The following is a 27,267-nucleotide window of genomic DNA, read 5'->3' on the forward strand; positions in this document are numbered from 1 at the left end:
AGGTGTAACTCCACAGTTTGCACAGCCATGAGGAGAGCTTCTAGCTCTTCTTCCTTAGTCACATGGCCAACCCCTGGTTTCAGCCCTTCCTCTGCATGTCTTCCTCCCACCACAGTCTGCCCCAGAGGTTGCTGGAGCACACGAGCCCAACAGGCAGGAAGGACCTGAGGTGGCAATCAGGGTGAGTGGGTCACCCAGGCAGGGCAGGTGGGGGCAGAGGAGGCAATGGCAGGGGAACATGAGCCTGCTCTGGTGGGAGCCCTCCCTAGTGCCCATGGAGGCAGGGCCAGCATGTGAGGAAAGAGGCTGCAATGGTGGCCCAGCCCTTTGTACATCACTCAATGATGGCACTTCTCTTCTGTGGCAGTCTGGGTTTCCTCCACGAGCATTCTCATTTGTGGAGCTCCTCACTACCATACCCTCAGGCTGTCTCCTCACAGCTAACAGCAGTCCCCTCCCTGGGTTTGCTCTCCAAACCCCATGTTCCAGTACTCAGCCCCCATGCACTGTGGGAGACAACTGTCTCAGCCTGGGGTGTGCAGTGCTGTGGCATGGACAATCTGGGTAGGTCTCACTCTGTCCTGCCTGCCACAGACTGGTTGCTAGGATCTCCTCCAAGCCCCTGAAACTCCCCTTCTGTCCCAGTTGATACCCCAACCAATGAGGGGGCTTCCACAGATACAGGAACCTCTCCTCACCTTTAGCTCTCTGCCAGGGGCTCAAGTCCCATCCTGCTTCCTCTCCTCTTCCTTTTCCTTTCTTCTTTATTTCATCTTACCTGGTTACATGGGGATCTTTCTTGTCCTTTTAGGTGTCTGAGGTCCTCTGCTAGTGTTCAGCGGGTGCTCTGTGAGAATTGTTCCATTTGTAGTTGTATTCTTGACGCATTTGTGGGGAGAGATGAACTCCATGTCCTTCTACTCCTCTGCCACCTTGGAAAGTCCACCAATCAATTTTAAATGTTTGAAATCATATAGAATATATATCCTCCAACCACAATGGAATTATTTTAGGAAGAAAATAATTAATAAAAAGACAGTAAGAAAAATCCCAAAGTAAGCAATATATTTCTAAAACAAAACTCCTGGGTCAAAAAAATCACAATGGAAATTAGAAATTATTCTAAATGGAAAAAAATTATTCTAAATGAAATGATAGTTAATATATAACATATCAAAAATTTTAGGGTGCAGCTAAAGTAGTACTTAGAAGAAAATGTAGACCTTTAAATACTTGCATTAGAAAAAAGGCTGAAAATTGATTACCTAAGTATGTATTTCAAAAGTTAGAGAAAAATTAGCAAATTAAAACATAATCAAAGCATGATTAGCCTGGTATATGGCAAATACCATAAAGTGTTAGCTATTATTATTACCTAGCTTAGGGTAAAAATGGGTGTTATATATGCTACATGGTTTACTGAAAGAAACTTACCAGATTGTCTGCCCTGGAACGTGAGTTTAAAACCTGATATGTTAATAAATTAGCAATTCTAATTTTTAAAAAATGAAACAAAGCAAAGACCAATGGTTAAGGACTTCTCTGGTGGTGCAGTGGTTAAGAATCCACCTGCCAATGCAGGGGACACAGGTTTGAGCCCTGGTCCAGGAAGATTTCACATGCCGCAGAGCAACTAAGCCTGTGCACCACAACTACTGACCCCGGATGCCACAACTATGGAAGCCCATGTGCCTAAAGACTGTGCTCTGCAACAAGAGAAGCCACTGCAATAAGAAGCCTGTGCAACGAAGAGTAGGCCCTGCTCACCGCAACTAGAGAAAGCCCACGTGCAGCAACAGAGAGCCCACACAGCCAAAATATTAATTAATTAATTTATTTAAAATTTTAAATTAAAAGAAAAGAGCAATGGTTAAGATGGATAGCTCTAAAGCTAAAGGTACATGGGTTAGACTCCAGGATCTATGGTTGACAAATTATATGACTATTTCCATTATCTATTGCTCTATAAGAAATTATCCCAACAGTCAGTGGCTTAAAACACCACCATTTTATTGCATACAATTTTTCGTGTTGGAAATGTGGGCAGGGCTCAGCAAGCAAGTCTCTGCTCCATGTGGCATTAGCAAGGCCCCTGCACGTGGCTGCATTCAGCTAGTGACTAGGCTGGGCTAACAGGTCCAAGATGGCTTCACCCACAGGACAAGGCTTAGGTGGGGCTGTCAGCTAGCACACTCTAGTTCTCCTCCACATGGTCTCTATCTCCACATGGTCCCTATTATCATATGGCCTCTGTCTCCAGCAGCCTGGACTTTACATGGGAGTCAAGTTAGTAGGAGAATGAAAACAGACTCTGCAAGGCCTCCAAAAGAAACCATAAACAAAATGAAAAGGCAACCACAAGAATGGGAGAAAATATTTTCAAAGTATGTGACTGACAAGGGATTAATCTCCAAAATATACAAACAGCTCATAGCAAAAAAAAAAAAATCAAATCAATATCAAAAAAAAACCCAATCAAAAAATTGGCAGAAGATCTAAACAGACATTTCTCCAAACAAGACATACAGATGGCCAAGAGGCACATGAAAAGATGCTCAACATCACTAATTATTAGAAAAATGCAAATCAAAACTACAATGAGATATCACCTCACATGAGTCAGAATGTCCATCATCAAAAAGTCTACAAATAATAAATGCTGGAGAGGGTGTGGAGAAAAAGGAACCCTCCTACACTGCCAATGGGAATATAAATTGGTGCAACCACTACGGAAAACAGTATGAGGACCCTTAAAAAACTAAAAATAGAGCTACCATATGATTCTGCAATCCCACTCCCGAGCATATATCCAGAGAAAACCATAACTTGAAAAGATACATGTACTCCAATGTTCATTACAGCACTATTTACAATAGTCAAGACATGGAAGAAACCTAAATGTCCATTGACAGAGGAATGGATAAAGAAGATGTGGTACATGTACACAATGGAATATTACTCAGCCATAAAAAAGAATGAAATAATGCCATTTGCAGCAACATGGATTGACCTACAGATTATCATACTGAGTGAAGTAAGCCAGACAAAGACAAATATCATATGATATTGCTTATATGTGGAATCTAAAAAAAAGATGATATAAATGAACCTATTTACAAAACAGAAATAGACCCACAGACATAGAAAATAAATTTACGGTTACCAAAGGCGAAAGTATGGGGGGAGGGATAAATTAGGAATTTGGCATTAACATATATACACTACTGTGTACAAAATAGATAACCAACAAGGACCTACTATATAGCACAGGGAACTCTACTTAATATTTTGTAATAACCTAAAAGGGAAAAGAATCTGAAAAAGAATATATATATACAGTGAATCACTGATTCGCTTTGGTGTATACCTGAAACTAACACAACATTGTAAATCAACTATACTTCAATTAAAAAAAAAAAAGAAGTTGTACCATATCTCTTTCATTGCATTCTATTGGTCAAAGCAAGTCACAGACCAGTCCAGTTTAAGGAAACGAGAAATAGACTACACCTCTTGATAGAAGTGACAAAGTCACTTTGAAAAAGTAGAAGAGATTGTTGCCACAATCTTTGGAAACAATACACTACAGGGACCTTGAGCAATTTACTCATACTTTCTGTGCCTCAGTTCCCCCACCTGTACAGGGAGATGATACTAATTCCCAGGTTGTTGTGAAAATTAAGTGAGAAAAAATATGATGCACTTAGATGCGTCTAATGCAGTGATTCTGAAAACTTGGTATTTATTAAACGTTTATTAAAAAAAGATTCCTGGACCCCACCCTCTAGAGTTTCAGATTGAGCAGGTCTGGGGTAGAGCCCTCAAATTTCCATTTTTAAAAGTTCCCAGGTGATGCTATTGCTGCTGGTCTTCAACCACGCTTTAAGTAGTACTGGAATGGTATACAATCAGCACTCAATAACTCTTAGCTATTTTTATTGTAAACAAAAGAGGAAAAAAAATGATTATAGACAGTTTTGCTATTTTTAGACCCTGAAGTCACAAGGAAGTAACATTATTGTCTTTCTCTCCCCTGAAAGAAAGAGTTTGTATGTGTTAAAAAAAAAAAATTGCAAAATGGGACTAAATGCATGACTGAGCCTTTCAATGCTGTGGTTCATTGAGGGCCAGTCAATGAGGAACCCTCCTTAAGGAAGCACGTTTGGAGCTATGCAGCAAAGGATAGATAGAAACAAGACAAAGGGGAGAAGTGCCTTCCAGGAAAACACATGAATAGATGTACATCAGTCATAGTCACTATGTGCACTGTTTAATGGGTTATTTTTTTTAAAATCAGGCAATGTGGCAGAACTGTAAGGGAAGAAAAGAATATTCATTCTACATAATCCCCAGGCCTCCACAGCCCCATTTTTCTCATCTAGAATCAGGATGCCAAGCTTTGTCAGCTCCATTGTATCATTATCCAGCCTGGGCCTCTCCAAGTTGTCATGGTAACAGAATAACTTTATCTCTCTTGCTTTTTCTCACAAACTATTCAAAGGAATGAAATGCCATGACACCAGCCTATCTCCCATTTTCAGCTGAATTTCTTTGGAAACTGCATGTTCGCAAGAGCAGATTCATGAAGTCTCAGGGTTAAGGTCTCTCTTTTGTGGGCAACCCTTGTCAGAAATCTAACCCTTTGTTTTCTGAAGCAATGTGTGACCTTGTACTTCAGCTCTTGGAGCCCTTGACTTTTGCAGGCTGAGTCCCATGTTCCCTGTGGCTTTGAATGTATCTGTTTTCTCAATGAGAAAGAAGTAAATGCAGTTTTAATGCCAAATTTATTCCAGCCCTATATGCCACATCATCCTGTTCAATAACAATCCTCAGAAGGAAAAGGAGAACACAATTTAATTTCTAGATACTGTAAGGATTAATTGGGCTTTTTTTTTTCTAGAGTCAGCTCTCATGGTTTCATATCATCTATTTTAAGTTAAAAGAATCCTCAAATGTGTAGTGTTTAGGTCACACTTAAACTTGCATCAGAATCACCTGAGGGGCTTGTTAAAACACATTGCTGGCATTTCTGATTCAGCAGGTATGGAAGGGGTCTGAGAATTTATATTTCTAACAAGTTCCCAGGTGATGTTGATACTGCTGTCTGGCGACCACACTTTGTGCACCATCAGTAGTTGCTGAGGCTAGTTAGTAAGGCTGTGAATGACCAACAGTTGGTAAACTCCGGGAATGCACCTCTAGTTAGCCTGCTAAAAGCAGGGGTGGGCAGGGGAAGGGCTCTCACAGTACTTGCAGATAGAAGATATTGGTTCCACATCTACATTTCCCCACCCCGACTAAATAATGTGTCCTCGTAGGCAAGTCATAGAACTTCTCTAAGCCAAAATTTGACCTTAAAATAATAATAATATCCCCTTACTTAACTTTGCAAAGTTATTGTTCTAATTGAATACAACAAAGTGTGTGAGGCTACTCAGTCAGCGGGGAACTGCTAAATAAACACAAGTTGTTAAGAGTGTTGCTGCCAAGACTAACTCTTTTCATAACTATTGAAATGAAATTTTATTCATATTCTCAAGGCCACCTCAAAGGTTACCTCCTCAGGAACATGGCCCCTAATCCCCATCGACAGAATTGATCCTTTTCTCATCAAAACTGCCACAATATTTAGTTTATATCTCTCTTTTGATACTTAATTTTTGTAAGATGTAAAATTTGATAAGTTACATGCCTGTCTCCCCCATAGATGCTGAGCTTTTTGAAGACAGGACACATGTCGTTTTTACCTTTTGAAGTCCTGTATCCCACCTTCATTCTTAGCACAGTGTTATACACTTTCAAGCATTTAATAAATACTTGTTTGAACTAATAAATAAATAAATAAAAACATTAAGTTACATATCCTTGATTTCAGATAAGATGATAACATATACACAGTGTATACCTGCATTCTTCCCCTCCTCTCTCACAACCTCACTATCCAAATATATTTTATATATATATATACTGTATATATTATATATAATATATAGGCTGTATTTACTATGTCATATTACATATATATACACACACACACACACACACACAAACACACACACACATACACACAAATAATAAAGAGTGAACTCAAGAAACTAAGACTTGTAACTTGTGGCCATATCCAGCATGGCTCTCCCAGTTTACATGGTTCAGGTACCCTCAAGGTAGACTCTTTGGAAGATGGAAGCAAGCTGGATAGTGAGCAACTCTCAGCCCCACACCAGATGGTTGACCTCTACCAGGACCAGCTCCCAAGAAAAGAAGCAACAGGACAGAGACTGCCAGACCTGAGATTTCCCTTGATAATATGGCTCCCAGTGCTGTGCTGTGGGCATTGGCCTTGGCCATGCAAGCCTGGGTGGGATCAGATAAACTAGAATTAGTGAAGATCTGTATGTTTTCAGCTGTCTTGGCCACTAGAATTTTGCAACTGCAGAACACCACCACCACCACCTTTTCTTTCTTAAGGATCTTGGTTACAAGAGAAGACTGGGTGGAAAGTAAGGAACAAAACACCATAATTTTCATGAAGCCTATCCAGGAATCACTAGACGCCTTCAACTAACCAGGAAGCGCCCACACCTTGTCAGCATCTTGACTAGCAGAGAGGGAAAGCCTGATGAGCCCATTCCATGAGCAAGTGCAGATGACTTGCCAATAACCTTGGCCTCAAGCTCAGGAGGGAGCACCAGATCAATTGTACAGTCCTAAACAGAACAGAGGTCACTTCTTTCCCTTTATATCTGGGAACATCTTCCCCTAGGCAGCATGTTTATCTGGAATTCTTGGCATGGGGCGCAGAGGGTAGATTCTGATAGGAAACCTAGGCAACACTGGCTACAGAAACTTGAGATGAAGGAGAAGACACAGGTTCTTCAAATGGCCCAGCCAGGGACCTCAGCCAGAGGAAGCCCCAGTTAGACCAAGGAGAGGTAGACCAAGGGCCACAGTAGTGGCAATGGACTGCACCTGACACTCATCCTTGTCCACAGCCCTCTGCAGGGACAATCTTCAAGGTCTTCACTCTTGCAGGGGTATGGAGTGCTCATATGCATAAATCTCCTTTGGACTTGGTTTTTCTGAGACTGTCTCTGAATTTCTGGCAAAAAAAGCAAAGACCCAACCAGGAATATAATGGCCTGACACCTCTGGGGCCCTGATCTCAGCACCTAGATGGCCTTCCTTCCTCTTGATTTCACTTCTGTCCTCTTTAATGTCAATAATGAACAGAAAATATTTAAACAAAATTTACAAATCCAATTCACATATTAAAATATTTTAATCAACCCTGGTTTTTGTCATCTGCAATTGAACACCACTTTATTATTATTGTGTAAATATTCCCCAAAATACATTTTCTCATTTAAATACCACAGGAAACTGAATACCTAAGAGGGCTGTCCTTTGTAACTGTCACTCAACTCTTCTAAGTCCAGCAAGATAAATGGGTTATGGAGAATTTTCTTTCTTTATACACTGCACCTCAGTGTCTACTCACTTAAAATAATTCTTGCTCTGTGCTATAAAATATTTAAAAATATAATATTCTGTTTATCTTTTAAAGTGCATTTCTGGTGACATTCAGTATAAAAATCCCTATAAAATGCCCTCCTCCAAAATGTGTTTACTGGAGCCCTGAGTACTTTTAAAATCACCCTCAGTATCCTGGGTCCTCTGTCACTTGTCCAAATTTGGTGGATTTGTTCACTGAAGCCATGCTTGTCATCAGATTCATACCCTCCTTCATGTCATTTAAGGAAATGGCCAATAGGATGCACAAGGCCCTGCGGGTTTTCAGAGTCTGGATTTTTTTTTATTCTATCAAGTAATTTGAAAGTGGTTTCTTCAAACCAGCTAGAAAGCCAACTATTTCTGAATGTGACTCAGATAAAAGAAGACAACAGGAAAGCACTTTGAAGGAGACCATGAGGGGGAAGCTCATTCAATCCAAGATACTTTTTAATCAGCTACCTTCTACTTGGCCCAGAAGAAATAAGGAAGAGAAAATTAAAAAGCAAAAAGGGATGCCTAAAATGAGCAGTACTTATTGTTGGCCCACCCAAGAGGAAAACAAGGATTTAATAACTATGATACTTTAAATTTTAGAGCATTTCTAAATTTTCAAAGTAATTTTACATGTATTATCTCTTTGTATTCTTCTAGCAGGAGTGCAGGAAGGATTGTTTCCATTTGTGTTATTGTTATTATCCTAGTTATTACCTCTGCTTAACAGAGACCAAGGACAGGGCTGGAAGAATCTGGCAAATCACCTTATACACATGAGAGCAAGTGGTTTTTGTCCTTAGAGACTCTTCTGTTTTACACATTATGAAGTACAATTTTCCCAAGGTCCTGCCAGTGAGTTCAAGATGGAACATGGTTAGGGACTTCCCTGGTGGCACAGTCGTTAAGAATCCGCCTGCCAATGCAGAGGACACAGGTTCAATCTCTGGTCCAGGAAGATCCCACATGATGCGGAGCAACTAAGCCCATGTGCCACAACTACTGAGACTGCGCGCCACAACTACTGAGACTGCGTGGTGTACCTACTGAAGTCCATGCACCTAGAGCCCGTGCTCCACAACAAAAGAAACCACCACAATGAGAAGCCCATGCACTGCAATGAAGAGTAGCCCCTGCTCGCGGCAACTAAAGAAAGCCTGCGTGCAGCAACAAAGACCCAATGCAGCCAAAGGAAAAAAAAAAAGATGGAACATGGTTAGAAATTGAGGAAGATAAGGGACTGGGCAAGAAGTGGGGTACAAGGAGGGAAGAGCAAATGGTTCCACATGTGGGCTGTGAACAGAAGTGCCAGGAGCATGCTGGAAGCCATTGCAAGGAGCCAGATCAGCCCACTGATCTCATAGCCAGCTGGACAGGGGATGGTTGGGTTGTCAAGATCTAACCAAAAGATTCTAAGAAACATGGGGTTTACTGAAAAATGGATGAAGCTACACCAGCAAATACCCATTTGCAGTCCCCAACCCAGATTAGGGTATTAGGAAAACACTTTTAGTGGCAGACAAAATTTTTCATCATCGTAGAGAGTTCTACTGGACAGTGCTGGTCTAGACTAGATTTGAAATTATGTAGGCAGTAGATGATAACAGGGTCCCCTTGTTACCTGGGCCCTAAAGGCAGTGGTGTGACTCTGAGCCAAGTCCTCACGTGGCAGAGCTAACAGATCTGCTTACGGACTCCACAGGAAGACCATGTACCAGTCCATAGGATAGCATTTGCCCACAGGAGGGTAAGTGGCTAAAAAGGAAGCTACCTAGTAAATACTGGAGATACATCTTCCCCTTTTCCAGACAATGCAATTCTAATTCAAAAGTCCAGGACTTCCCTGGTGGTCCAGTAGTTAAGACTCCGTGCTTCCACTACAGGGGGCGTGGGTTCAATCCCTGGTGGGGGAACTAAGATCCCACATGCCATGTGGTGCAGCCAAAAGAAAAAATAGAAATTCAAAAGTCCTTTGCCCCCCCACCCAACTTCACCCATTCCTTAAAGGTCTTAGAAGGCCAATTGGCAATACCGATTAGACTAAAGGAGAGACAAAGAGCTCCTCAAGAAAGATTCTGCTCTTTCACCTTAGGACATGTATCTTTCTTCCCAAAGACTTGTGTTTTCTTCTCTCAGAATTAGGAAGGATGGTACCAAAGCTCCATTGCCCACTTACTGGGAATCTGGATTGGGGACCACAAATAAGTGCTTGTTTGTGTGACATCAGCCATTTTTCATTAACCCCCACATTTCTGAGAATCTTCTTGCTGGATCTTCACAACACAACCATCCTGTGGGATATATACCTCTTTTTATATACCAGTTGACTGTCCCATGTGATTTTATCCCAGCCCAGGAAAGTCAGGCCCACCAGATCCAAGCAAGTGCCAAGACATCAGAGCCAAAAGCAGTGATTTGTTTGTGCATTATTATGAAGGCTGGAGTCAAAATGAACTAGGAAGGTAATGAGATATATAGAAACAGATATGACTCAGAAATAGAAGATTCAGGTGAGGAACCAAGGACCAGGACAAAAGATGGGACATATTAAAAAAAAAAAAAAAAAAAAACAGAGGTGGATGGCCTAGGTACTGTTAACCAAAACTTCAGAAATGGAGACCTGATTGAAATAAAGAGGCATTTATTTGAGGTTTGTTAGGACTGCAGCCCAGGAGATCCAAAAAGCACTTAAATTATGTTCTGCTGAACTACAAAACAGAGGAGGTTTATAAAGGCAAAAAAACACAAGGTTGCATAAGTTGTTTGTCAAGAATTAGGACTGGAGCTGGCAAGAAGTATGGGTGCTTGTTAAACAAGGATTGGCTGGGGTCTGAAATGATTACATAGTTGCAAAGGACAGAATTGGGGTTACTTTGAAACTACAAGGTTGTAACTAGCAGCTTAACAGGTATTGTTTTGAAAATGTCTGGTAGTGTCCTTGAGTTTGATACAGTTTAGAGAAAATTCAACTTCTCAGTGATGCAAAAACATGTCTGAAACCATATCCACAATGGCTACCTGGCTCCATTTTGGATGCCTGAACCATAGTTACTCCATTTTGATTTTTAAATGATCTTAAATATGTCATCAGTACTAAGGAGTGCACCAAAACAAACAGCCCAGGACTCCCACAGAACTGTGCTTGGGGATCCAGTCTGTCAGGGTGGTCATCTGCCCACAGTGTCTCTTCTAAATCTGTTGGCCACACTGCCCTTTGGCCATAACAGTTCATCATATCCTGTACCCAATATACAGAGTCAACAAAGCCAGGAGCTACCTTTGGGGCTTTTCTTTGCTCTCCCTCCATTCCACCATAGTCATGTCCCTTCTAGAGTGTACAGTGCAAATCCCGAATCTAGAACTAGATTAGCTGGTAACCTCACCTCCTTGGAATATAGGTGAAAATAAAGTCTGAGAAAATACGTGCATAAAGGTCTCCAAACAACAAAAATAATGGTGTTAAAGTTACTGCATTCTACTTATGGGATTAGTCTTCAATCTCTCATTCAGAATTTATTGATCTTATTTTACACCACATAGTAACAAGTTTAACTGTCTGGTTTATCAGTCCACAGCAAATGTGAAGCAAAAAATCAGGGAAAGGAGACCAAACATTATAAAAGAGACATAAGGTCAACTCACAAAGCACAAGTTGTGGCCATTTAGTATAGCATTAAACTATTCCACTTCCTAACAGTAGCTTCCAGTAATTAGCGCAAAATGATTATATTATGTCCAGTTTTCTCTGCTTAAATAACAGATTTGTCATAATAATTCAGAGATTAAAGATACTGGTTTATGTGCTAAGCCGTATCTCTTTTTTGTTTTATTTTCATCTTTTTATTTTACCCTTGAAGAAAGGAGGAAGAAGTTACTTTCTTCTCTCGAGACCCAGCAGAGGTGGATCCTGCAAAATGATGACCCAGTTACAGAAGGTGGAATAAAGGTCACCAGAGGTGGCAGGGATGGAGAAATGAGAAGTCACTGTTCAATGCATATAGAATTTCTGTTCAGGTGATGAAAAAGTTCTGGAAATGGATAGTGGTGATGGTTGTACAAAATAGTAGATATAACTAATGCCACCTAAATTGTACCTGTACGCTTAAAATGATCAAAATGGTAAATTTGATGTTATGTACATTTTACCACAATAAAAATAAACTAATTAATTAATTAAAGAGTAAAAGGCAGCCCAGCTAAGGAGCTAAAGACAGAGTGGGGGAAGGGAAAAACCTCCGGAAAGGAACTCTAGGAGGCATGATCTCTACCATGCAGTTTGAATTTTCCTTTTCTGCATGGTAATTACCACCTGTTCTCACCAAGTCTTCAGGTAAAGCCTGCTCTAGGCTGTTCTTTGGAGAGAAAAAGTAGGTCACTTCTGGACTATGATGAAAGCACAGTCACCTGGAAAAAGAGTAATGAGAAGTAATGACCAGCAGAGCAGCTATTGGCTACGGCTGCATGTGGGAATGAAAGGATATGGAGGACATGTGAGCATTCCCTGGAGCCTCTCAGGAACAGCAATGAAAGGAATTCTCTCACAGCCTGGACTCCCACAGGCTGTGAGCCACGTACTAAAGGCTGGACCACTGGCTACAACCCTAACTTCTTCCCTGACCCAAGCATCTTCTCAGATTTCTACCCAGCCAGGCTCCACTACCTGCACTGTGGCACAGGCAGCCTCTTGGGGACGCTTTGGACTTGAATCCAACATTACCCAGAGTCCTCCTACAGCTGAGACATTCTGGTCACCTTCCATCCCCCAATCCATCCCATCTTCCTCATGCCCTGCCCCTCCTAGAGTTATTGCCACCCTCACTCCTAGGATCCCCACTGAAGCCAGCTTCACCCAAGCCCCAGGGATGGATCACAGAGTTCTACTGTTGTTGACACCTCTTCCTCAAGCACAGAGCCACCTCTGTTGGCCCAGAGCACCATCCAATACAATTTTTTCAATTATGTTGGTCACCAGGGGCTAAAGTAAATCCAGGAGCATCTCACTACTCAGGTACTATATCCTTCCTCCACCTGGTCCTAGGTGCCATCATTATCAAAATACAGCTCTTAGGGTCCCTCTAATATGGTGTAGTGTGGGGCTGACTGGTCCCTGGTACCACTCTGTGTGACCCCTTTTGAGAGTAGCTGAAGGATCTAAAACCAGCCTTGGGTGCTGCTTAATTATCTTCCTATTTAGGACTCTCTGGATACAGCTAAGCATGAGATGCCTGTATCAGTCAAGGCCCCAGCATCCTGAACTGAGATGTCACATGCAACTTTGGATAATTTGAGAGCAGTTTACTAAGGGACTATTTACAAAAGTGTAGGCAAGGAGTAGGGACTTCACAAGGAGTCGTGTGGTAGCCCAAAGTCAGAAACAGCCATCATCTCACCCCTAGGACTGAAGGGGTGAAGGAGGTGTGATTAAGGGAACTCGAAGATGAGGAGGCTAAGTTGAGAGGAGGTCTGTCAAAAGCTGAGGCCTTTGGTCAAGGGCCACAGCTACTTGTGGCGATCACACAGGGAGAAAGGAAATGTCCATTGGCTTGACTCTTGCTCTCTCCCTCCCATCTCCTGTGGAGACTGAAGGAAGCGAACTGATGTAAGGGCATACAGGTCAGCTTCCCAGGGTACAGGGCAGCATGGAGAAGGGTGCAGGTGGATGATAACCAGCACGGCACCCCTGCCCTTGGTAACTGAACATCACTCACCTGCATAGTGCTGACCAATATGTGCCCACAGTGCTCGTGACAGGGTAGGAAGGGGAGGGAAGACTAAGGTAACCTATGAGAGTTTCAAACCCAGACATTGAGACACAAACCCAAAGAAGGCAGATTAAAGATCTGAGCAAGATAGATCTTCCCGGCCACATTTAGCGCTCCCAGCACTGGGTACAGCTCCCTCTCTCCTTTCCTACCCTCTCACTCACTGGCTGATTTCCCACTCAAAAATAGTGCTAATAACACAATTTTTAAAATCAACCCATAAAGACATAAATAGGCAATTTATAGACAAAGAAATACAAATGACTTACCAACATATGAAAACATGCTCAATCTCATAATTTATGAATTGCTAAGGTACTATTTTTTTAAACCTCTCATACTGGAAAAGATTAAAAGATTCAATGATACACAATACCTTCATGGTTATGAAGAAACTATTGGTAGCAATATAAATTGATGAAATTTCTTTGGAGGATCATAAATTTAAGATTTACATATTCATTAATTTAGCAATCTTACTTCCAGAAAGGTTTTCTATAAATACTCTCCCACATGCAAGCAAAAAACTCAAGAAGGATATTCGTTTCCACATTGTATGTAGAAACAAGGATTTGGGATTAGGATTGGAAAAATCCTAATTGTTTAAAAATAGAAGAATGTTTAAATAAATATGGTTTGTACATACAATGTAATACTACATAACAGCCTCAAAAAATAGATACATATTGTGCTTGTAAGAAAACATCTCTAAGATATGTTATTACATAAAAAGCAAGGTACAGAACAATAGGTATAGTATGGCCCTATTTGTGGAGGTTTTTGGGTTTTGGGGTGGGGGGGTGGGGGTTGGTTTTTTTGGGATGGAGCCATAATCAAGTAGAATATGGGCCATGAAAAAAGTAAGTTCATTTTTTCCCACCACTTCTGCTTAAACTCACCTCGTGTACTTGTTCTTTTTCTGCACTCCAGATGAAATTGCTGGCAGGTCCTATAGTTTCCAGCCACTCCTAGATAATTTAAAAGCCCCCAGTCACATTCAGTTATAAGAAAAACCTCATTTTAGTAATTTAACAATCCATCCAGTATAATAGCTAAAACTCCAGTCTCATCCAATGTCAAACTTCCCTTCTCTGGCAGTCTAGGCCTGCTGTCTGCCGGTTGGTGCTGTTGGGGGTGGGGCTATGGTGGGGCAAATTTGGCTGCTCTCTCTTCCCCACTCACCTTCCCCAGTCGCTTGCTGGCTGCAGTTTCTGGCCCACCCACCCCACGTTAGAGTGCAGGGGAAGAGGGCCTATAGGGAGAGGGTAGTCTTCTGTGGCTGATGCAGAGGTAATGGAGCCTGGTTCTCTGAGTGTGACAGATGCAGAGTTTCCAAATGTTTTACAGAGACCTATTATAAGATTTGATTTTTCTTTTTTTCCCTCCCTTTTTGAAGCTCCTCGCACTGAGGACTGATAGTTATGGCTCCCTTACCCCAGGAGCTGTCTTCTATCTAGCTGTAGACAACGTCTTCCTCAGGCCCACACATTCACTCTGTTGGGATCTCATGGTCCTACCAGGAAATCTTCCTTGGTGAAACCCAAAGCAACCCTAAGCTACTCCCAAACCCAAGAGAATCCACATCTGGTCCCCTCAAAACATGCATTTTTGCTACACAGCTACTGAAAAGGCAGCCCAGTTCTAAGGTAGCCACCTCTCTTCATTCATCCCCCAGGTAGAGAGTTCAAAACAGCCTTTTCACCTTCTGCAGACAGAAACAGATGCATCTTTATTTCCAACAGATACCAGGTAACAAGGTCCAGCCCTCTGGGAGACGGACTTAAAGCCCTCTCACTTGGCCAAGCACACTGACAACACCCTCTGAAGAAACCTCTCAGCCTCTACGCCCACTACTCCTATTGGCCAGGAGAAGGTTGCTAATACAGCCAATCCTCTCTCACCGTCTCTCAGCACAACCTACAAAGGCAGTTGACCCAGTGTAAGTATAAAGCATCTACAGTACTTTTGCAGGCCTTTAGGCCTCACTCAAAAGGAAGAAAGAGTACTACTTCAACATCTTATTGCATATACATATATCCATGTATAAGCAAAAAAGAAAAAAAGTTCTGGAAGGATTATACAAGAAATCATCCACAGTGATAAACTCTGAGGGTTAATTGGGGGACCAGGATGAGAGGGAAATTTACTTTTCATTGTATACCCTTCTATATTTTTAATCATTTTTATAATGGCATGTATTACTTTTAAAACTAAACAAAAATCTAGTTAGTACATTTTAAAATACTAGAGAGATTTTTATACCTCAAGATCAAAGAAGACTTCATTGATACAATGGTAAGTAAAACACCAAACAATTACAAAATATATTAGAAAATATGATCTCATTTATAATAGCAACCAAAGAGATAAAATACAAGACAAGGGCAAAATCTGTCAAAAGTAAACTTTAAAATTCTACTGATGAACATAATAGAATAATTGAATAAATGGAAAAACATATTCTATTCTTGAAAGACTTAATAGTTTAAAGATGTCAATTCTCCCTAAATTAAACAATAAAAGTATACAATCTCAATAAAATCCCAATGGGTTTTGGAGGGATGTAAGGGGGGGAGACTAGGCAAGTTGATTATAAAATTCATATACAAAATAAAAATTAAAGATGGACTAGGAAAACTCTTTTAGGCCAACCAGAGAGCAGAAAATTTTGTATTGTTCTGGTAATTAAAACCATTTGACAAACTTCTGAGCAAACACAGCCATTGAAACACCACCAAAAGAACAGTGAAGTAATAAAATTATAAACCAAAAATCCAAAGAGAATGGGAGGAAGAGAGGAAGCTATAAAATGGGTGCTTTATGGAGTAGAGGGGGATAAGAATGAGGAGGGGTTTTCCCCTATAGACCCTGGAAAACCTCAGGACACAGAGGAACAAAGTTCTAAGGAAGGTAAAGATGAGGCAAGGGGCTAAAAACATAGACATCAGTTGAAATTTTATTTACAGGGGGATCCAAATCTCCTACATCCCTTCTCCAAGCCTGCCTAGGTAAATAACATCCCCCACTATCCCAGCAGATACAATTGATTTCTTTTCTGGGAAAATAGGAATTGAAAAGTAAAATGACTTTCAACCTAGCATCTAGCCTGTACCGAGCCAAACTATCAAGTCAACATGTGGCTGGAATAAAGACATTTTCAGACATGTAATGACTCAGAGAACATACAGTTCTGAAGAAGTAAGTGCATGTGATATTGTAATTTATAATAATTTGTATATTTGGTCTTTGTCCCCATTCCTGGCACAGAGCTCTTAAAACCCTTAGAATTTCCTAAGTGTTAAGAGCACTAGGAGCAGAGCCTGAACCAAGCTGGTGGAGTAGAAGGACGTGCTCTCACTCCCTCTTGCGAGAACACCAGAATCACAACTAGCTGCTGGACAATCATCGACAGGAAGACACTGGAACTCACCAAAAAAGATACCCCACATCCAAAGACAAAGGAGAAGTCACAATGGGTTGGTAGGAGGGACACAATCACAGTAAAATCAAATCCCAGCACTGCTGGGTGGATGACTCATAGACTGCAGAACACTTATACCACAGAAGTCCACCCACTGCAGTGAAGGTTCTGAGCCCCACATCAGGCTTCCAAACCTGGGGGTCCAGCAAAGGGAGGAGGAATTCCTTGAGAATCAGACTTTGAGGGCTAGTGGGATTTGACTGCAGGACTTTGACAGGACTGGGGGAAACAGAGACTCCACTCTTGGAGGGCACACACAAAGTAGTGTGCGCATCGGGACCCAGGGGAAGGAGCAGTGACCCAGGGAAGACTGAACCAGACTTATCTGCTAGTGTTGGAGGGTCTCCTGCAGAGGAAGGGGGTGGCTGTGGCTCACTGTGGGGACAAGGACACTGGCAGCAGAAGTTCTGGGAAGTACTCCTTGCGTGAGCCTTCCCAGAATCTGCCATTAGCCCAACCAAAGAGCCCAGGTAGGCTCCAGTGTTGGGTTGCCTCACGCCAAACTACCAACAGGGAGGGAACCCAGCCTGACCCATCAGCAGTCAAGCAGATTAAAGTTTTACTGAGCTCTGCCCACCAGAGCAACAGCCAGCTCTACCCACCACCAGTCCCACCCATCAGGAAACTTGCACAAGCCTCTTACATAGCCTCATCCACCGGAGGGCAGACAGCAGAAGCAAGAAGAACTACAATCCTGCAGCCTGTGGAACAAAAACCACATTCAGAGAAAGATAGACAAGATGAAAAGGCAGAGGGCTATGAACCAGAAGAATGAACAAGATAAAACCCCAGAAAAACAACTAAATGAAATGGAGATAGGCAACCTTCCAGAAAAAGAATTCAGAATAATGACAGTGAAGATCATCCAGGGCCTCGGAGAAAGAATGGAGGCAAAGCTCGAGAAGATGCAAAAAATGTTTAACAAAGAACTAGAAGAACTAAAGAACAAACAAACAGAGATGAACAATACAATAACTGAAATGAAAACTACACTAGAAGGAATCAATAGCAGAATAACTGGTGCAGAAGAACAGATAAGTGACCTGGAAGACAGAATGGTGGAATTCACTGCTACGGAACAGAATAAAGAAAAAAGAACGAAAAGAAATGAAGGCAGCCTAAGAGACCTCTGAGACAACATTAAACACAACAACATTCACATTACAGGGGTCCCAGAAGGAGAAGAGAGAGAGGAAGGACCAGAGAAAATATTTGAAGAGATTATAGTCGAAAACTTCCCTAACATGGGAAAGGAAATAGCCACCAAAGTCCAGGAAGCGCAGCGAGTCCCATACAGGATAAACCCAAGGAGAAACATGACGAGACACGTAGTAATCAAATTGGCAAAAATTAAAGACAAAGAAAAGTTATTGAAAGAGGCAAGGGAAAAATGACAAATAACATACAAGGGAACTCCCATAAGGCTAACAGCTAATTTCTCAGCAGAAACTCAACAAGCCAGAAGGGAGTGGCATGATATAGTTAAAGTGATGAAATGGAAGAACGTACAACCAAGATTACTCTACCCAGCAAGGATCTCATTCATATTCGATGGAGAAATCAAAAGCTTTACAGACAAGAAAAGGCTAAGAGAATTCAGCACCACCAAACCAGCTCTACAACAAATTCTAAAGGAACTTCTCTAAGTGTGAAACACAAGAGAAGAAAAGGACCTAAAAAAACAAACTCAAAACAATTAAGAAAATGGTCATAGGAGCATACATATTAATAATTACCTTAAATGTGAATGGATTACATGCTCCAACCAAAACACAGCCTTCCTGAATGGATACAAAAACAAGACCCATGTACATGCTGTCTACAAGAGACCCACGTGAGACCCAGGGACACATACAGACTGAAACTGAGGGGATGGAAAAAGATATTCCATGCAAATGGAAATCAAAAGAAAGCTGGAGTAGCTATACTCATATCAGATAAAATAGACTTTAAAATAAAGAATGTTATAAGAGGCAAGGAAGGACACTACATAATGATCAAGGGATCAATCCAAGAAGAAGATATAACAATTATAAATATATATGTACCCAACATAGGAGCACCTCAATACATAAGGCAACTGCTAACAGCTATAAAAGAGGAAATTGACAGTAACACAATAATAGTGGGGGACTTTAACACCTCACTTACACCAATGGACAGTCATCCAAAATGAAAATAAATAAGGAAACAGAAGCTTTAAATGACACAATAGACCAGATAGATTTAATTGATATTTATAGAACATTCCATTCAAAAACAGCAGATTACACTTTCTTCTCAAGTGTGCATGGAACATTCTCCAGGATAGATCACATCTTGGGTCACAAATCAAGCCTCAGTAAATTTAAGAAAATTGAAATCATATCCAGCATCTTTGCTGACCACAACGCTATGAGATTAAAAATCAATTACAGGGAAAAAAGGTAAAAAACACAAACACATCGAGGCTAAACAATACGCTAACAAATTAGCAAGAGATCACTGAAGAAATCAAAGAGGAAATAAAAAAACACCTAGAGACAAAAGACAATGAAAACACAATGATCCAAAACCTATGGGATGCAGCAAAAGGAGGTCTAAGAGGGAAATTTATAGCTATACAAGCCTACCTCAAGAAACAAGAAACATCTCAAGTAAACAATCTAACCTTACACCTAAAGGAACTAATGAAAGAAGAACAAAAAAAACCCAAAGTTAGCAGAAGGAAAGAAATCATAAAGATCAGAGCAAAAATAAATGAAATAGAAACAAAGAAAACAATAGCAAAGATCAATAAAACTAAAAGCTGGTTCTTTGAGAAGATAAACAAAATTGATAAACCATTAGCCAGACTCATCAAGAAAAAGAGGGAAAGGACTCAAATCAATAAAATTAGAAACGAAAAAAGAGAAGTTACAACAGACACTGAAGAAATACAAAGCATCCTAAGATACTACTACAAGCAACACTATGCCAATAAAATGGGCAACCTGGAAGAAATGGACAAATTCTTAGAAAGGTATAACCTTCCAAGACTGAACGAGGAAGAATTAGAAAATATGAACAGACAAATCACAAATAATGAAATTGAAACTGTGATTTAAAATCTTCCAGCAAACAAAAGTCCAGGACCAGATGGCTTCACAGGTGAATTCTATGAAACATTTAGAGAAAAGCTAACACCCATCCTTCTCAAACTCTTCCAAAAAATTGCAGAGGAAGAAACACTCCCAAACTCATTCTACGAGGCCACCATCACCCTGATACCAAAACCAGACAAGGAAACTAAAAAAAAAAGAAAATTACAGACTAATATCACTGATGAATATAGATGCATACATCCTCAACAAAATACTGGCAAATAGAATCCAACAACACATTAAAAGGATCATACCATGATCAAGTGGGATTTATCCCACAGATGCAAGGATTCTTCAATATACACAAATCAATCAATGTGATACACCATATTAACAAATTGAAGAATAAAAACCACATGATCATCTCAATAGTTGCAGAAAAAGCTTTTGACAAAATTCCACACCCATTTATGATCAAAACTCTTCAGAAAGTGGGCATAGAGGGAACCTACCTCAACATAATAAAGGCCATATATGACTAACCCACAGCAAACATCATTCTCAATGGTGAAAAATTGAAATCAATTCCTCTAAGATCAGGAACAAGACAAGGATGTCCACTCTCATGACTATTATTCAACATAGTTTTGGAAGTCCTAGCCACGGCAATCACAGAAGAAAAAGAAATAAAAGCAATACAAATTTAAAAGAAGAAGTAAAACTGTCACTGTTTGCAGATGACATGATACTATACATAGAGAATCCTAAAGATGCTACCAGAAAACTACTAGAGCTAATCAATGAATTTGGTAAAGTTGCCGGATACAAAGTTAATGCACAGAAATCTCTTGCATTCCTATACACCAATGATGAAAAATCTGAAAGAGAAATTAAGGAAACTCTCCCATTTACCATTGCAACATAAAGAATAAAATACCAAGGAATAAACCTACCTAGGGAGACAAAAGACTTGTGTGAAGAAAACTGTAAGACACTTATGAAAGAAATTAAAGGTGATACCAACAGATGGAGAGATATACCATGTTCTTAGATTGGAAGAATCACTATTGTGAAAATGATTATGCTACCCAAAGCAATCTACAGATTCAATGCAATCCCTATCAAATTACCAATGGCATTTTTTAGGGAACTAGAACAAAAAATCTTAAAATTTGTACGGAGACACAAAAGACCTCAAATAGCCAAAGCAGTCTTGAGGGACAAAAATGGAGCTGGAGGAATAAGACTCCCTGAATTCAGACCATACTACAAAGCTACAGTAATCAAGACAATATGGTACTGGCACAAAAACAGAAACATAGATCAATGGAACAAGATAGAAATCCCAGAGATAAACCCACACACCTATGGTCAACTAATCTATGACAAAGGAGGCAAAGGTATACAATGGAGAAAAGACAGTCTCTTCAATAAGTGGTGCTGGGAAAACTGGACAGCTACATGTTAAAGAATGAAATTAGAAGCTTCCATAACACCATACACAAAAATAAAATGGATTAGAAACCTAAATATAAGACTGGACACTATAAAACTCTTAGAGGAAAACATAGGAACACTCTTTGACATAAATCACAGCAACATCTTTTTGATCCACCTCCTAGAGAAATGGAAATAAAAAACAAAAATAAACAAATGGGACCTAATGAAACTTCAAAGCTTTAGCACAGTAAAGGAAACCATAAACAAGACCAAAAGACACCCCTCAGAATGGGTAAAAATATTTGCAAACGAATCACTGGACAAAGGATTAATCTCCTAAATATATAAACAGCGCATGCAGCTCAATATTAAAGAAATAAACAACCCAATCCAAAAATGGGCAGAAGATCTAAATAGACATTTCTCCAAAGAAGACATACAGATGGCCAAGAAGCACATGAAAAGCTGCTCAACATCACTAATTATTAGAGAAATGCAAATCAAAACTACAATGAGGTATCACCTCACACCAGTTAGAATGGGCTTCATCAGAAAATCTACAAACAACAAATGCTGGAGAGGGTGTGGAGAAAAAGGAACCCTCTTGCACTGTTGGTGGGCATGTAAATTGATACAGCCACTATGGAGAACAGTATGTAGGTTCCTTAAAAAACTAAAAGTAGAATTACCATATGATCCAGCAATCCCACTACTGGGCATATACCCAGAGAAAACCATAATTCAAAAAGACACATGCACCTCAATGTTCACTGCAGCACTATTTACAATAGCCAGGTTATGGAAGGAACCTAAATCCCATTGACAGACGAATGGATAAAGAAGATGTGGTATATATATATATAATGGAATATTACTCAGCCATAAAAAGGAATGAAATTGTGTCATTTGTTGAGACGTGGATGGATCCAGAGACTGTCATAGAGAGTGAAGTAAGTCAGAAAGAGAAAAACAAATATTGTATATTAACGCATATATGTGGAACCTAGAAAAATGGTACAGGTGAACCAGTTTGTAGGGCAGAAATTGAGACACAGATGTAGAGAACAAATGTATGGAAACCAAGGGTGGAAAGCTGTGGGGGTGTGGGGGTGTTGGTGTGATGAATTGGGCGATTGGGACTGACATGTATACACTGATGTGTAGAAAATTGATGACTAATAAGAACCTGCTGTATAAAAAATAAATAAAATAAAATTTAAAAATTAAAAAAAAGAGCATTAGGAGCACCTTTTGTTCTAATATTGGTCTTTCACCACAGTTCCTGCAACAGAGCTCCTAAATCCCTTGGAATTTCCTGGGTGATAGGAAATTTGTTCTAATAAGGTGCCTCTTGGTGTGCTCCTGGATGGGGGCTGGTCACCAGAAAGACCAAGCCATGATTAGATGCTTGGAATTTTCAGTCCCACCCCTCCATTTTCCAGAGAGGGGGAAGGGGCTGGAAATGGAATTAATAATTGATCATTCCTGTATGAGGAAGCCTCCAAAAAATCCCAATAGTATGGGGTTTGGAGAGCTTCCACATTGGTGAGCACATCCCCAGCTCCACAGGGACAAAACTCCTGTGCTAAGGATCTTCCCACACCTCACCCTATGTATCTCTTCATCTGGATGTCCATCTGTATCCTTTATCATACCCATTAATAAACTGGTAAACTTGTTTCCCTGGACTCTGTGAGCCACTCAAGCAAATTAATCGAATCTGAGGAGGGGGTCATGGAAACCTCAGATTTATAGCTGATAGGTCAGAAGCACTGGTAACAACCTGGACTTATGATTGGAATGTGAAGTGGGATGGCATCGTGTGGGACTGGGTCCTTAACCTGTGGGATCTGACACTATCTTCAGGTAGATGGTGTCAGAATGGAGTTAAGTTGTAGGACACCCAGCTGGTGTCACAGAGAATTGCTTGGTGGGGGAAAACCCCCACACATCTGGTGTCAGAAGTGTTGTGAGGGTGGTAAAAAGGAGGAAAGACTGAGGTTTTTCCTTAAACATTGCCTCTCAAACTTTCCTGAGCAATGGAACCACTTGAGGATCTTATTAAACTGTACATTCTGATTCAGATCCTTGTGATATTGGTGCTGCTGCACCATACTTTAAGCAGCAAGATACCACAGTAGCAGTTTTCTCTTTTTTTTCTTTTCTTTTTTTTATTTGTGTATAGTTGCTTTACAATGTCATGTTAGCTTCTACTGCACAGCAAAATGAATCAGCCATATATATACATATATCCCCTCCCTTTTGGATTCCCCTCCCATTTAGGACACCACAGTGCATTAAGTAGAGTTCCCTGTTATACATTATGTTCCCATCAGTTGTCTATTTTATACATAGCATCAATAGTGTGTATGTGTCAATCCCAATCTCCCAATTCCTCCCACCCTCCCCTTTCCTCCTTGGTATCCATACATTTGTTCTCTACGTCAGTGTCTCTATTTCTGCTTTGCAAATAATATCATCTATACCATTTCTCTAGATTCCACATACATGCGTTAATATACGATAGTAGCAGTTTTCAAAGTGTGGCCAAAGGACCTCTGAGATCATTTCAGGGATCACTGAGGTCTTTGTTTTTCCAACTACATACCTGTGTTGAGAACAGATTTTCTCCATACACTCCAACTAAAGTAATTCATCACAACAGGTCTGAGCACCCAGCTGTCTTCTATTCAGCCAGACGTTAAAGAGATTTGTGAAAATGTAAAACAGTGCCTCTCTCCTCAGGAATTTTTTTTAAAAAACCATATTTTTATAAAGAATTTTATTTATATTAATATATAATGTGTATTATTATTGTTATTTTGAAATGAATTAATGAATATTTTAAAGATCTCTCAGCTCTAATTTCTAACATGGTAAATATTAACAAATATAACATCCTTTGGGGTCCTTGATAACTTTTAAGAGTGTGAAAGACTCCTAAGACTAAAATGTTTGAGGACAGCTATACTAGAGAATATGCTCCAGGAGGAATAAAAAGGATCTAGAAAATGTGGACTCCAATACAAGAAAGATGAGAGTGAAGCCCATGGTGACAGCTATACTAATTTTCTCTTGTGCTATAACAAATTACCACAAACTTAGTGGCTTAAAACAACACAAGTTTATTACCTCACAGTTTATTCAGAAGTCCAGGGCTTCTAGACCACCCTTAGCAGGTCAAGTCCTCACACTTCACTCTCCGACCTCCCCTTCTGCCTCATCTTTCCTGCCACATCTCTCTAACCAACTTTCTGTCTCTCTCTTCTGCTTTAAGGGCTCATGTGGCTACACTGGGCCCACAAGGCTGGTCTCTCTATTTTAAGGTCAGCTGATTAGTGACCTTAATAACATCTGCAAAGTTCCCCCCATAATAGTACCCTGACTGGTGTTTGCTCGAATAAACAGTGGATTGAAGTCTTGGGAAATGTCTTTAGAATGCTGCCTATCACAACAGCAAAGGGAAATATCCAGATGACAGCAGGTAATGGTCTAGGCCCCAACAACACCAGATTGGTATAGGCAGACAGAGGAATATAAAAGAAAAGAAACAGATATGTTAGAGGATATAAAAATTTTTATTGAAAGGCATAGTACAGAAATGTTAGAGTGTTTAGATAAACTTAGAAAGAAGCTCGTAGGAAGCTAGGCAAATGAAAAATCAATGTGCTTCTCACTACAGGACAAAATGAGGAATTTAAAAAGAAAGGAGGCCCAATCATCATGAACCTCTTCGCTTGCCAGTGGAACAATCTTTACGTAATCCTAATAATGTAAACACTGATTTAACAACAAGGAAAATATATAACTATGATGAGAGTGAAAGAAGGGGAAGAGGTGGTTAAGAAAACACTAACTGTTGGTTTAACAAATAAGAAAAAATATATAACTATGATGGGAGTGAAAGATGGGGGTGGTTAAGGAAGTCAACTGATAAATTTTAAAATGGTAGTATTAGTCTATTGTTTAGAAATATGGGGAGGATTAGCTCAAGATGGGGGAGTAGAAGAATGTGAACTTACCCCTACTTATGTAAACATCAAAATCACAACCAACTGCTAAACAACCACTGGAAAAAAAAGCTGGATCCTACCAAAAATTATATCCTACATCCAAAGGCAAAGAAGCCACAGTGAGATGGTAGGAGGGCTCCAACTGAGATAAAATAAAATCCCATACCCACTGGGTGGGCAACCCACAAACTGGAAAACAATTATACCACAGAAGTTCTCCCAAAGTAGTGAAAGTCCTGAGACCCACATCAGGCTTCCCAGCCTGGGGGTCTAGCAAAGGGAGGAGAAGCACCTTGAGAATCTGGCTTTGAAGGCCAGTGGTGTTTGACTGCAGGAATTCCACAGGGCTGGAGGAAGCAGATACTCCACTCTTGGAGGGCAAACACAAGCTTGCATGTGCACATGGACCCAGGGAAAAAAGCAGTGACCTCATAAGAGACTGGGCCAGGCCTACCTGCTAGTATGGGAGAATCTTCTGTAGAGGCAGGGGGCGTCTGTGGCTCATGGCAGGGACAAAGACATGGGCAGTGGCAGATCTGGGGGGGTACTCATTGGTGTGAACCCTCCCAGAGGCCACCATTAGCCCCACCCTACAGCTTGTAGACTCCAGTGCTGGGATGCCTCAGGCCAAGCAACAAACAGGGCAAGAACACAGACCCACCCATCAGCAGACAAGCTGCTGAAAGTCTTCTTGAGCACAGCCCTGCCCACCAGAGGGACAAGACCCAGCTCCATCCACCAGTAGGCAGGAACCAGCCTGTCCCATCAGGAAGCCTGCAGAAGCCTCTTAGACAGCCTCATCCACCAGAGGGAAGACAGCAAAAGCAAGAAGAACTACAATCCTGCAGCCTGTGGAACAGAAACCACAATCACAGAAAGTTAGACAAAATGAGAGGGCAGAGGAACATGTCCCAGATGAAGGAACAAGATAAAACCCCAGAAGAACAACTAAGTGAAGTGAAGATAGACAACCTACCAGAAAAAGAATTCAGAATAATGATAGCGAAGATGATCCAAGATCTTGGAAAAAGAATGGAGGCAAGGATGAAGAAGTTGGAAGAAATGTTTAACAAAGACATAGAAGAAATAAGAACAAACAGAGATGAACAATACAATAACTGAAATGAAAACTACACTAGAAGGAATCAATAGCAGAATAAGTGAGGCAGAAGAACGGATATGTGAGCTGGTAGACAAAATGGTGAAAATCACTGTTGTGGAACAGAATAAAGAAAAAAGAATGAAAAGAAATGAAGACAGCCTAAGAGACTTCTGGGACAATATTAAATCCACCAACATTTGCATTATAGAGGTCCCAGAAGGAGAAGAGAGAGAGAAAAGACATGAGAAAATTTTGACAAGATAATAGCTGAAAAATTCCCTAACAAGGGAAAGGTAACAATCACCCAAGTCCAGGAAGCAAAGAGAGTCCCAGGAAGGATAAACCCAAGGAGGAACACATCGAGACAAATATCAATCAAACTGACAAAAATTAAAGACAAAGAGAAAATATTAAAAGTAACAAATAACATACAGGGGAACTCCCACAAGGTTATAAGCTGATTTCTCAGCAGAAACTCTGCACTCTGAAGGGAGTGGCATGATATAGTTAAAGTTATGAAAGGGAAAAACCTACAACCAAGAATACTCTACCAAGCAAGGCTCTCATTCAGATTTGAGAGAGAAATCAAAAGCTTTACACACAAGCTAAAGCTAAGAGAATTTAGCACCACCAGACCAGCTTTGCAACAAATGCTAAAGGAACTTCTCTAGGTGGAGAAGAAAAGGTTACAACTAGAAACAGGAAAATTACTAATGGAAAAGTTCACCAGTAAAGGCAAACATACAGTAAAAGTAGGAAATAATCTGCACACAAATATTATATCAAAACCAGTAATTGTGAGAAGAGAGCACAAATGCAGGATATTGGAAATGCATTAGAAATTAAAAGAGCAGCAACTTAAAACAATCTTGTTTATATATAGACTGCTATATCAAAACCTCAT

The 27,267-nt window shown here is 40.4% G+C and overlaps 1 protein-coding gene across 1 annotated transcript in view; it reads right to left on the reverse strand.

Annotated features, from left to right (window-relative positions):
- Positions 1–332: 332 nt before the first annotated feature.
- POLE4 (DNA polymerase epsilon 4, accessory subunit) overlaps positions 333–27,267 on the reverse strand; it is a 73,268-nt gene continuing 46,333 nt past the window's right edge. The window contains exons 4-5 of the mRNA XM_029232743.1: positions 14,165–14,233; positions 333–932 (exon numbers count right to left, since the gene is read on the reverse strand). Of these exons, the coding sequence (XP_029088576.1) occupies positions 829–932; positions 14,165–14,233 (173 nt within the window). The 3' untranslated portion in view covers positions 333–828. The remainder of the gene's footprint in view (positions 933–14,164; positions 14,234–27,267) is intronic.

The sequence above is a fragment of the Monodon monoceros genome, unplaced genomic scaffold (genome assembly GCF_005190385.1).
Source record: "Monodon monoceros isolate NGI ecotype Baffin Bay Population unplaced genomic scaffold, NGI_Narwhal_1 Super_Scaffold_19, whole genome shotgun sequence".
NCBI classification, from domain to species: Eukaryota; Metazoa; Chordata; class Mammalia; order Artiodactyla; family Monodontidae; genus Monodon; species Monodon monoceros.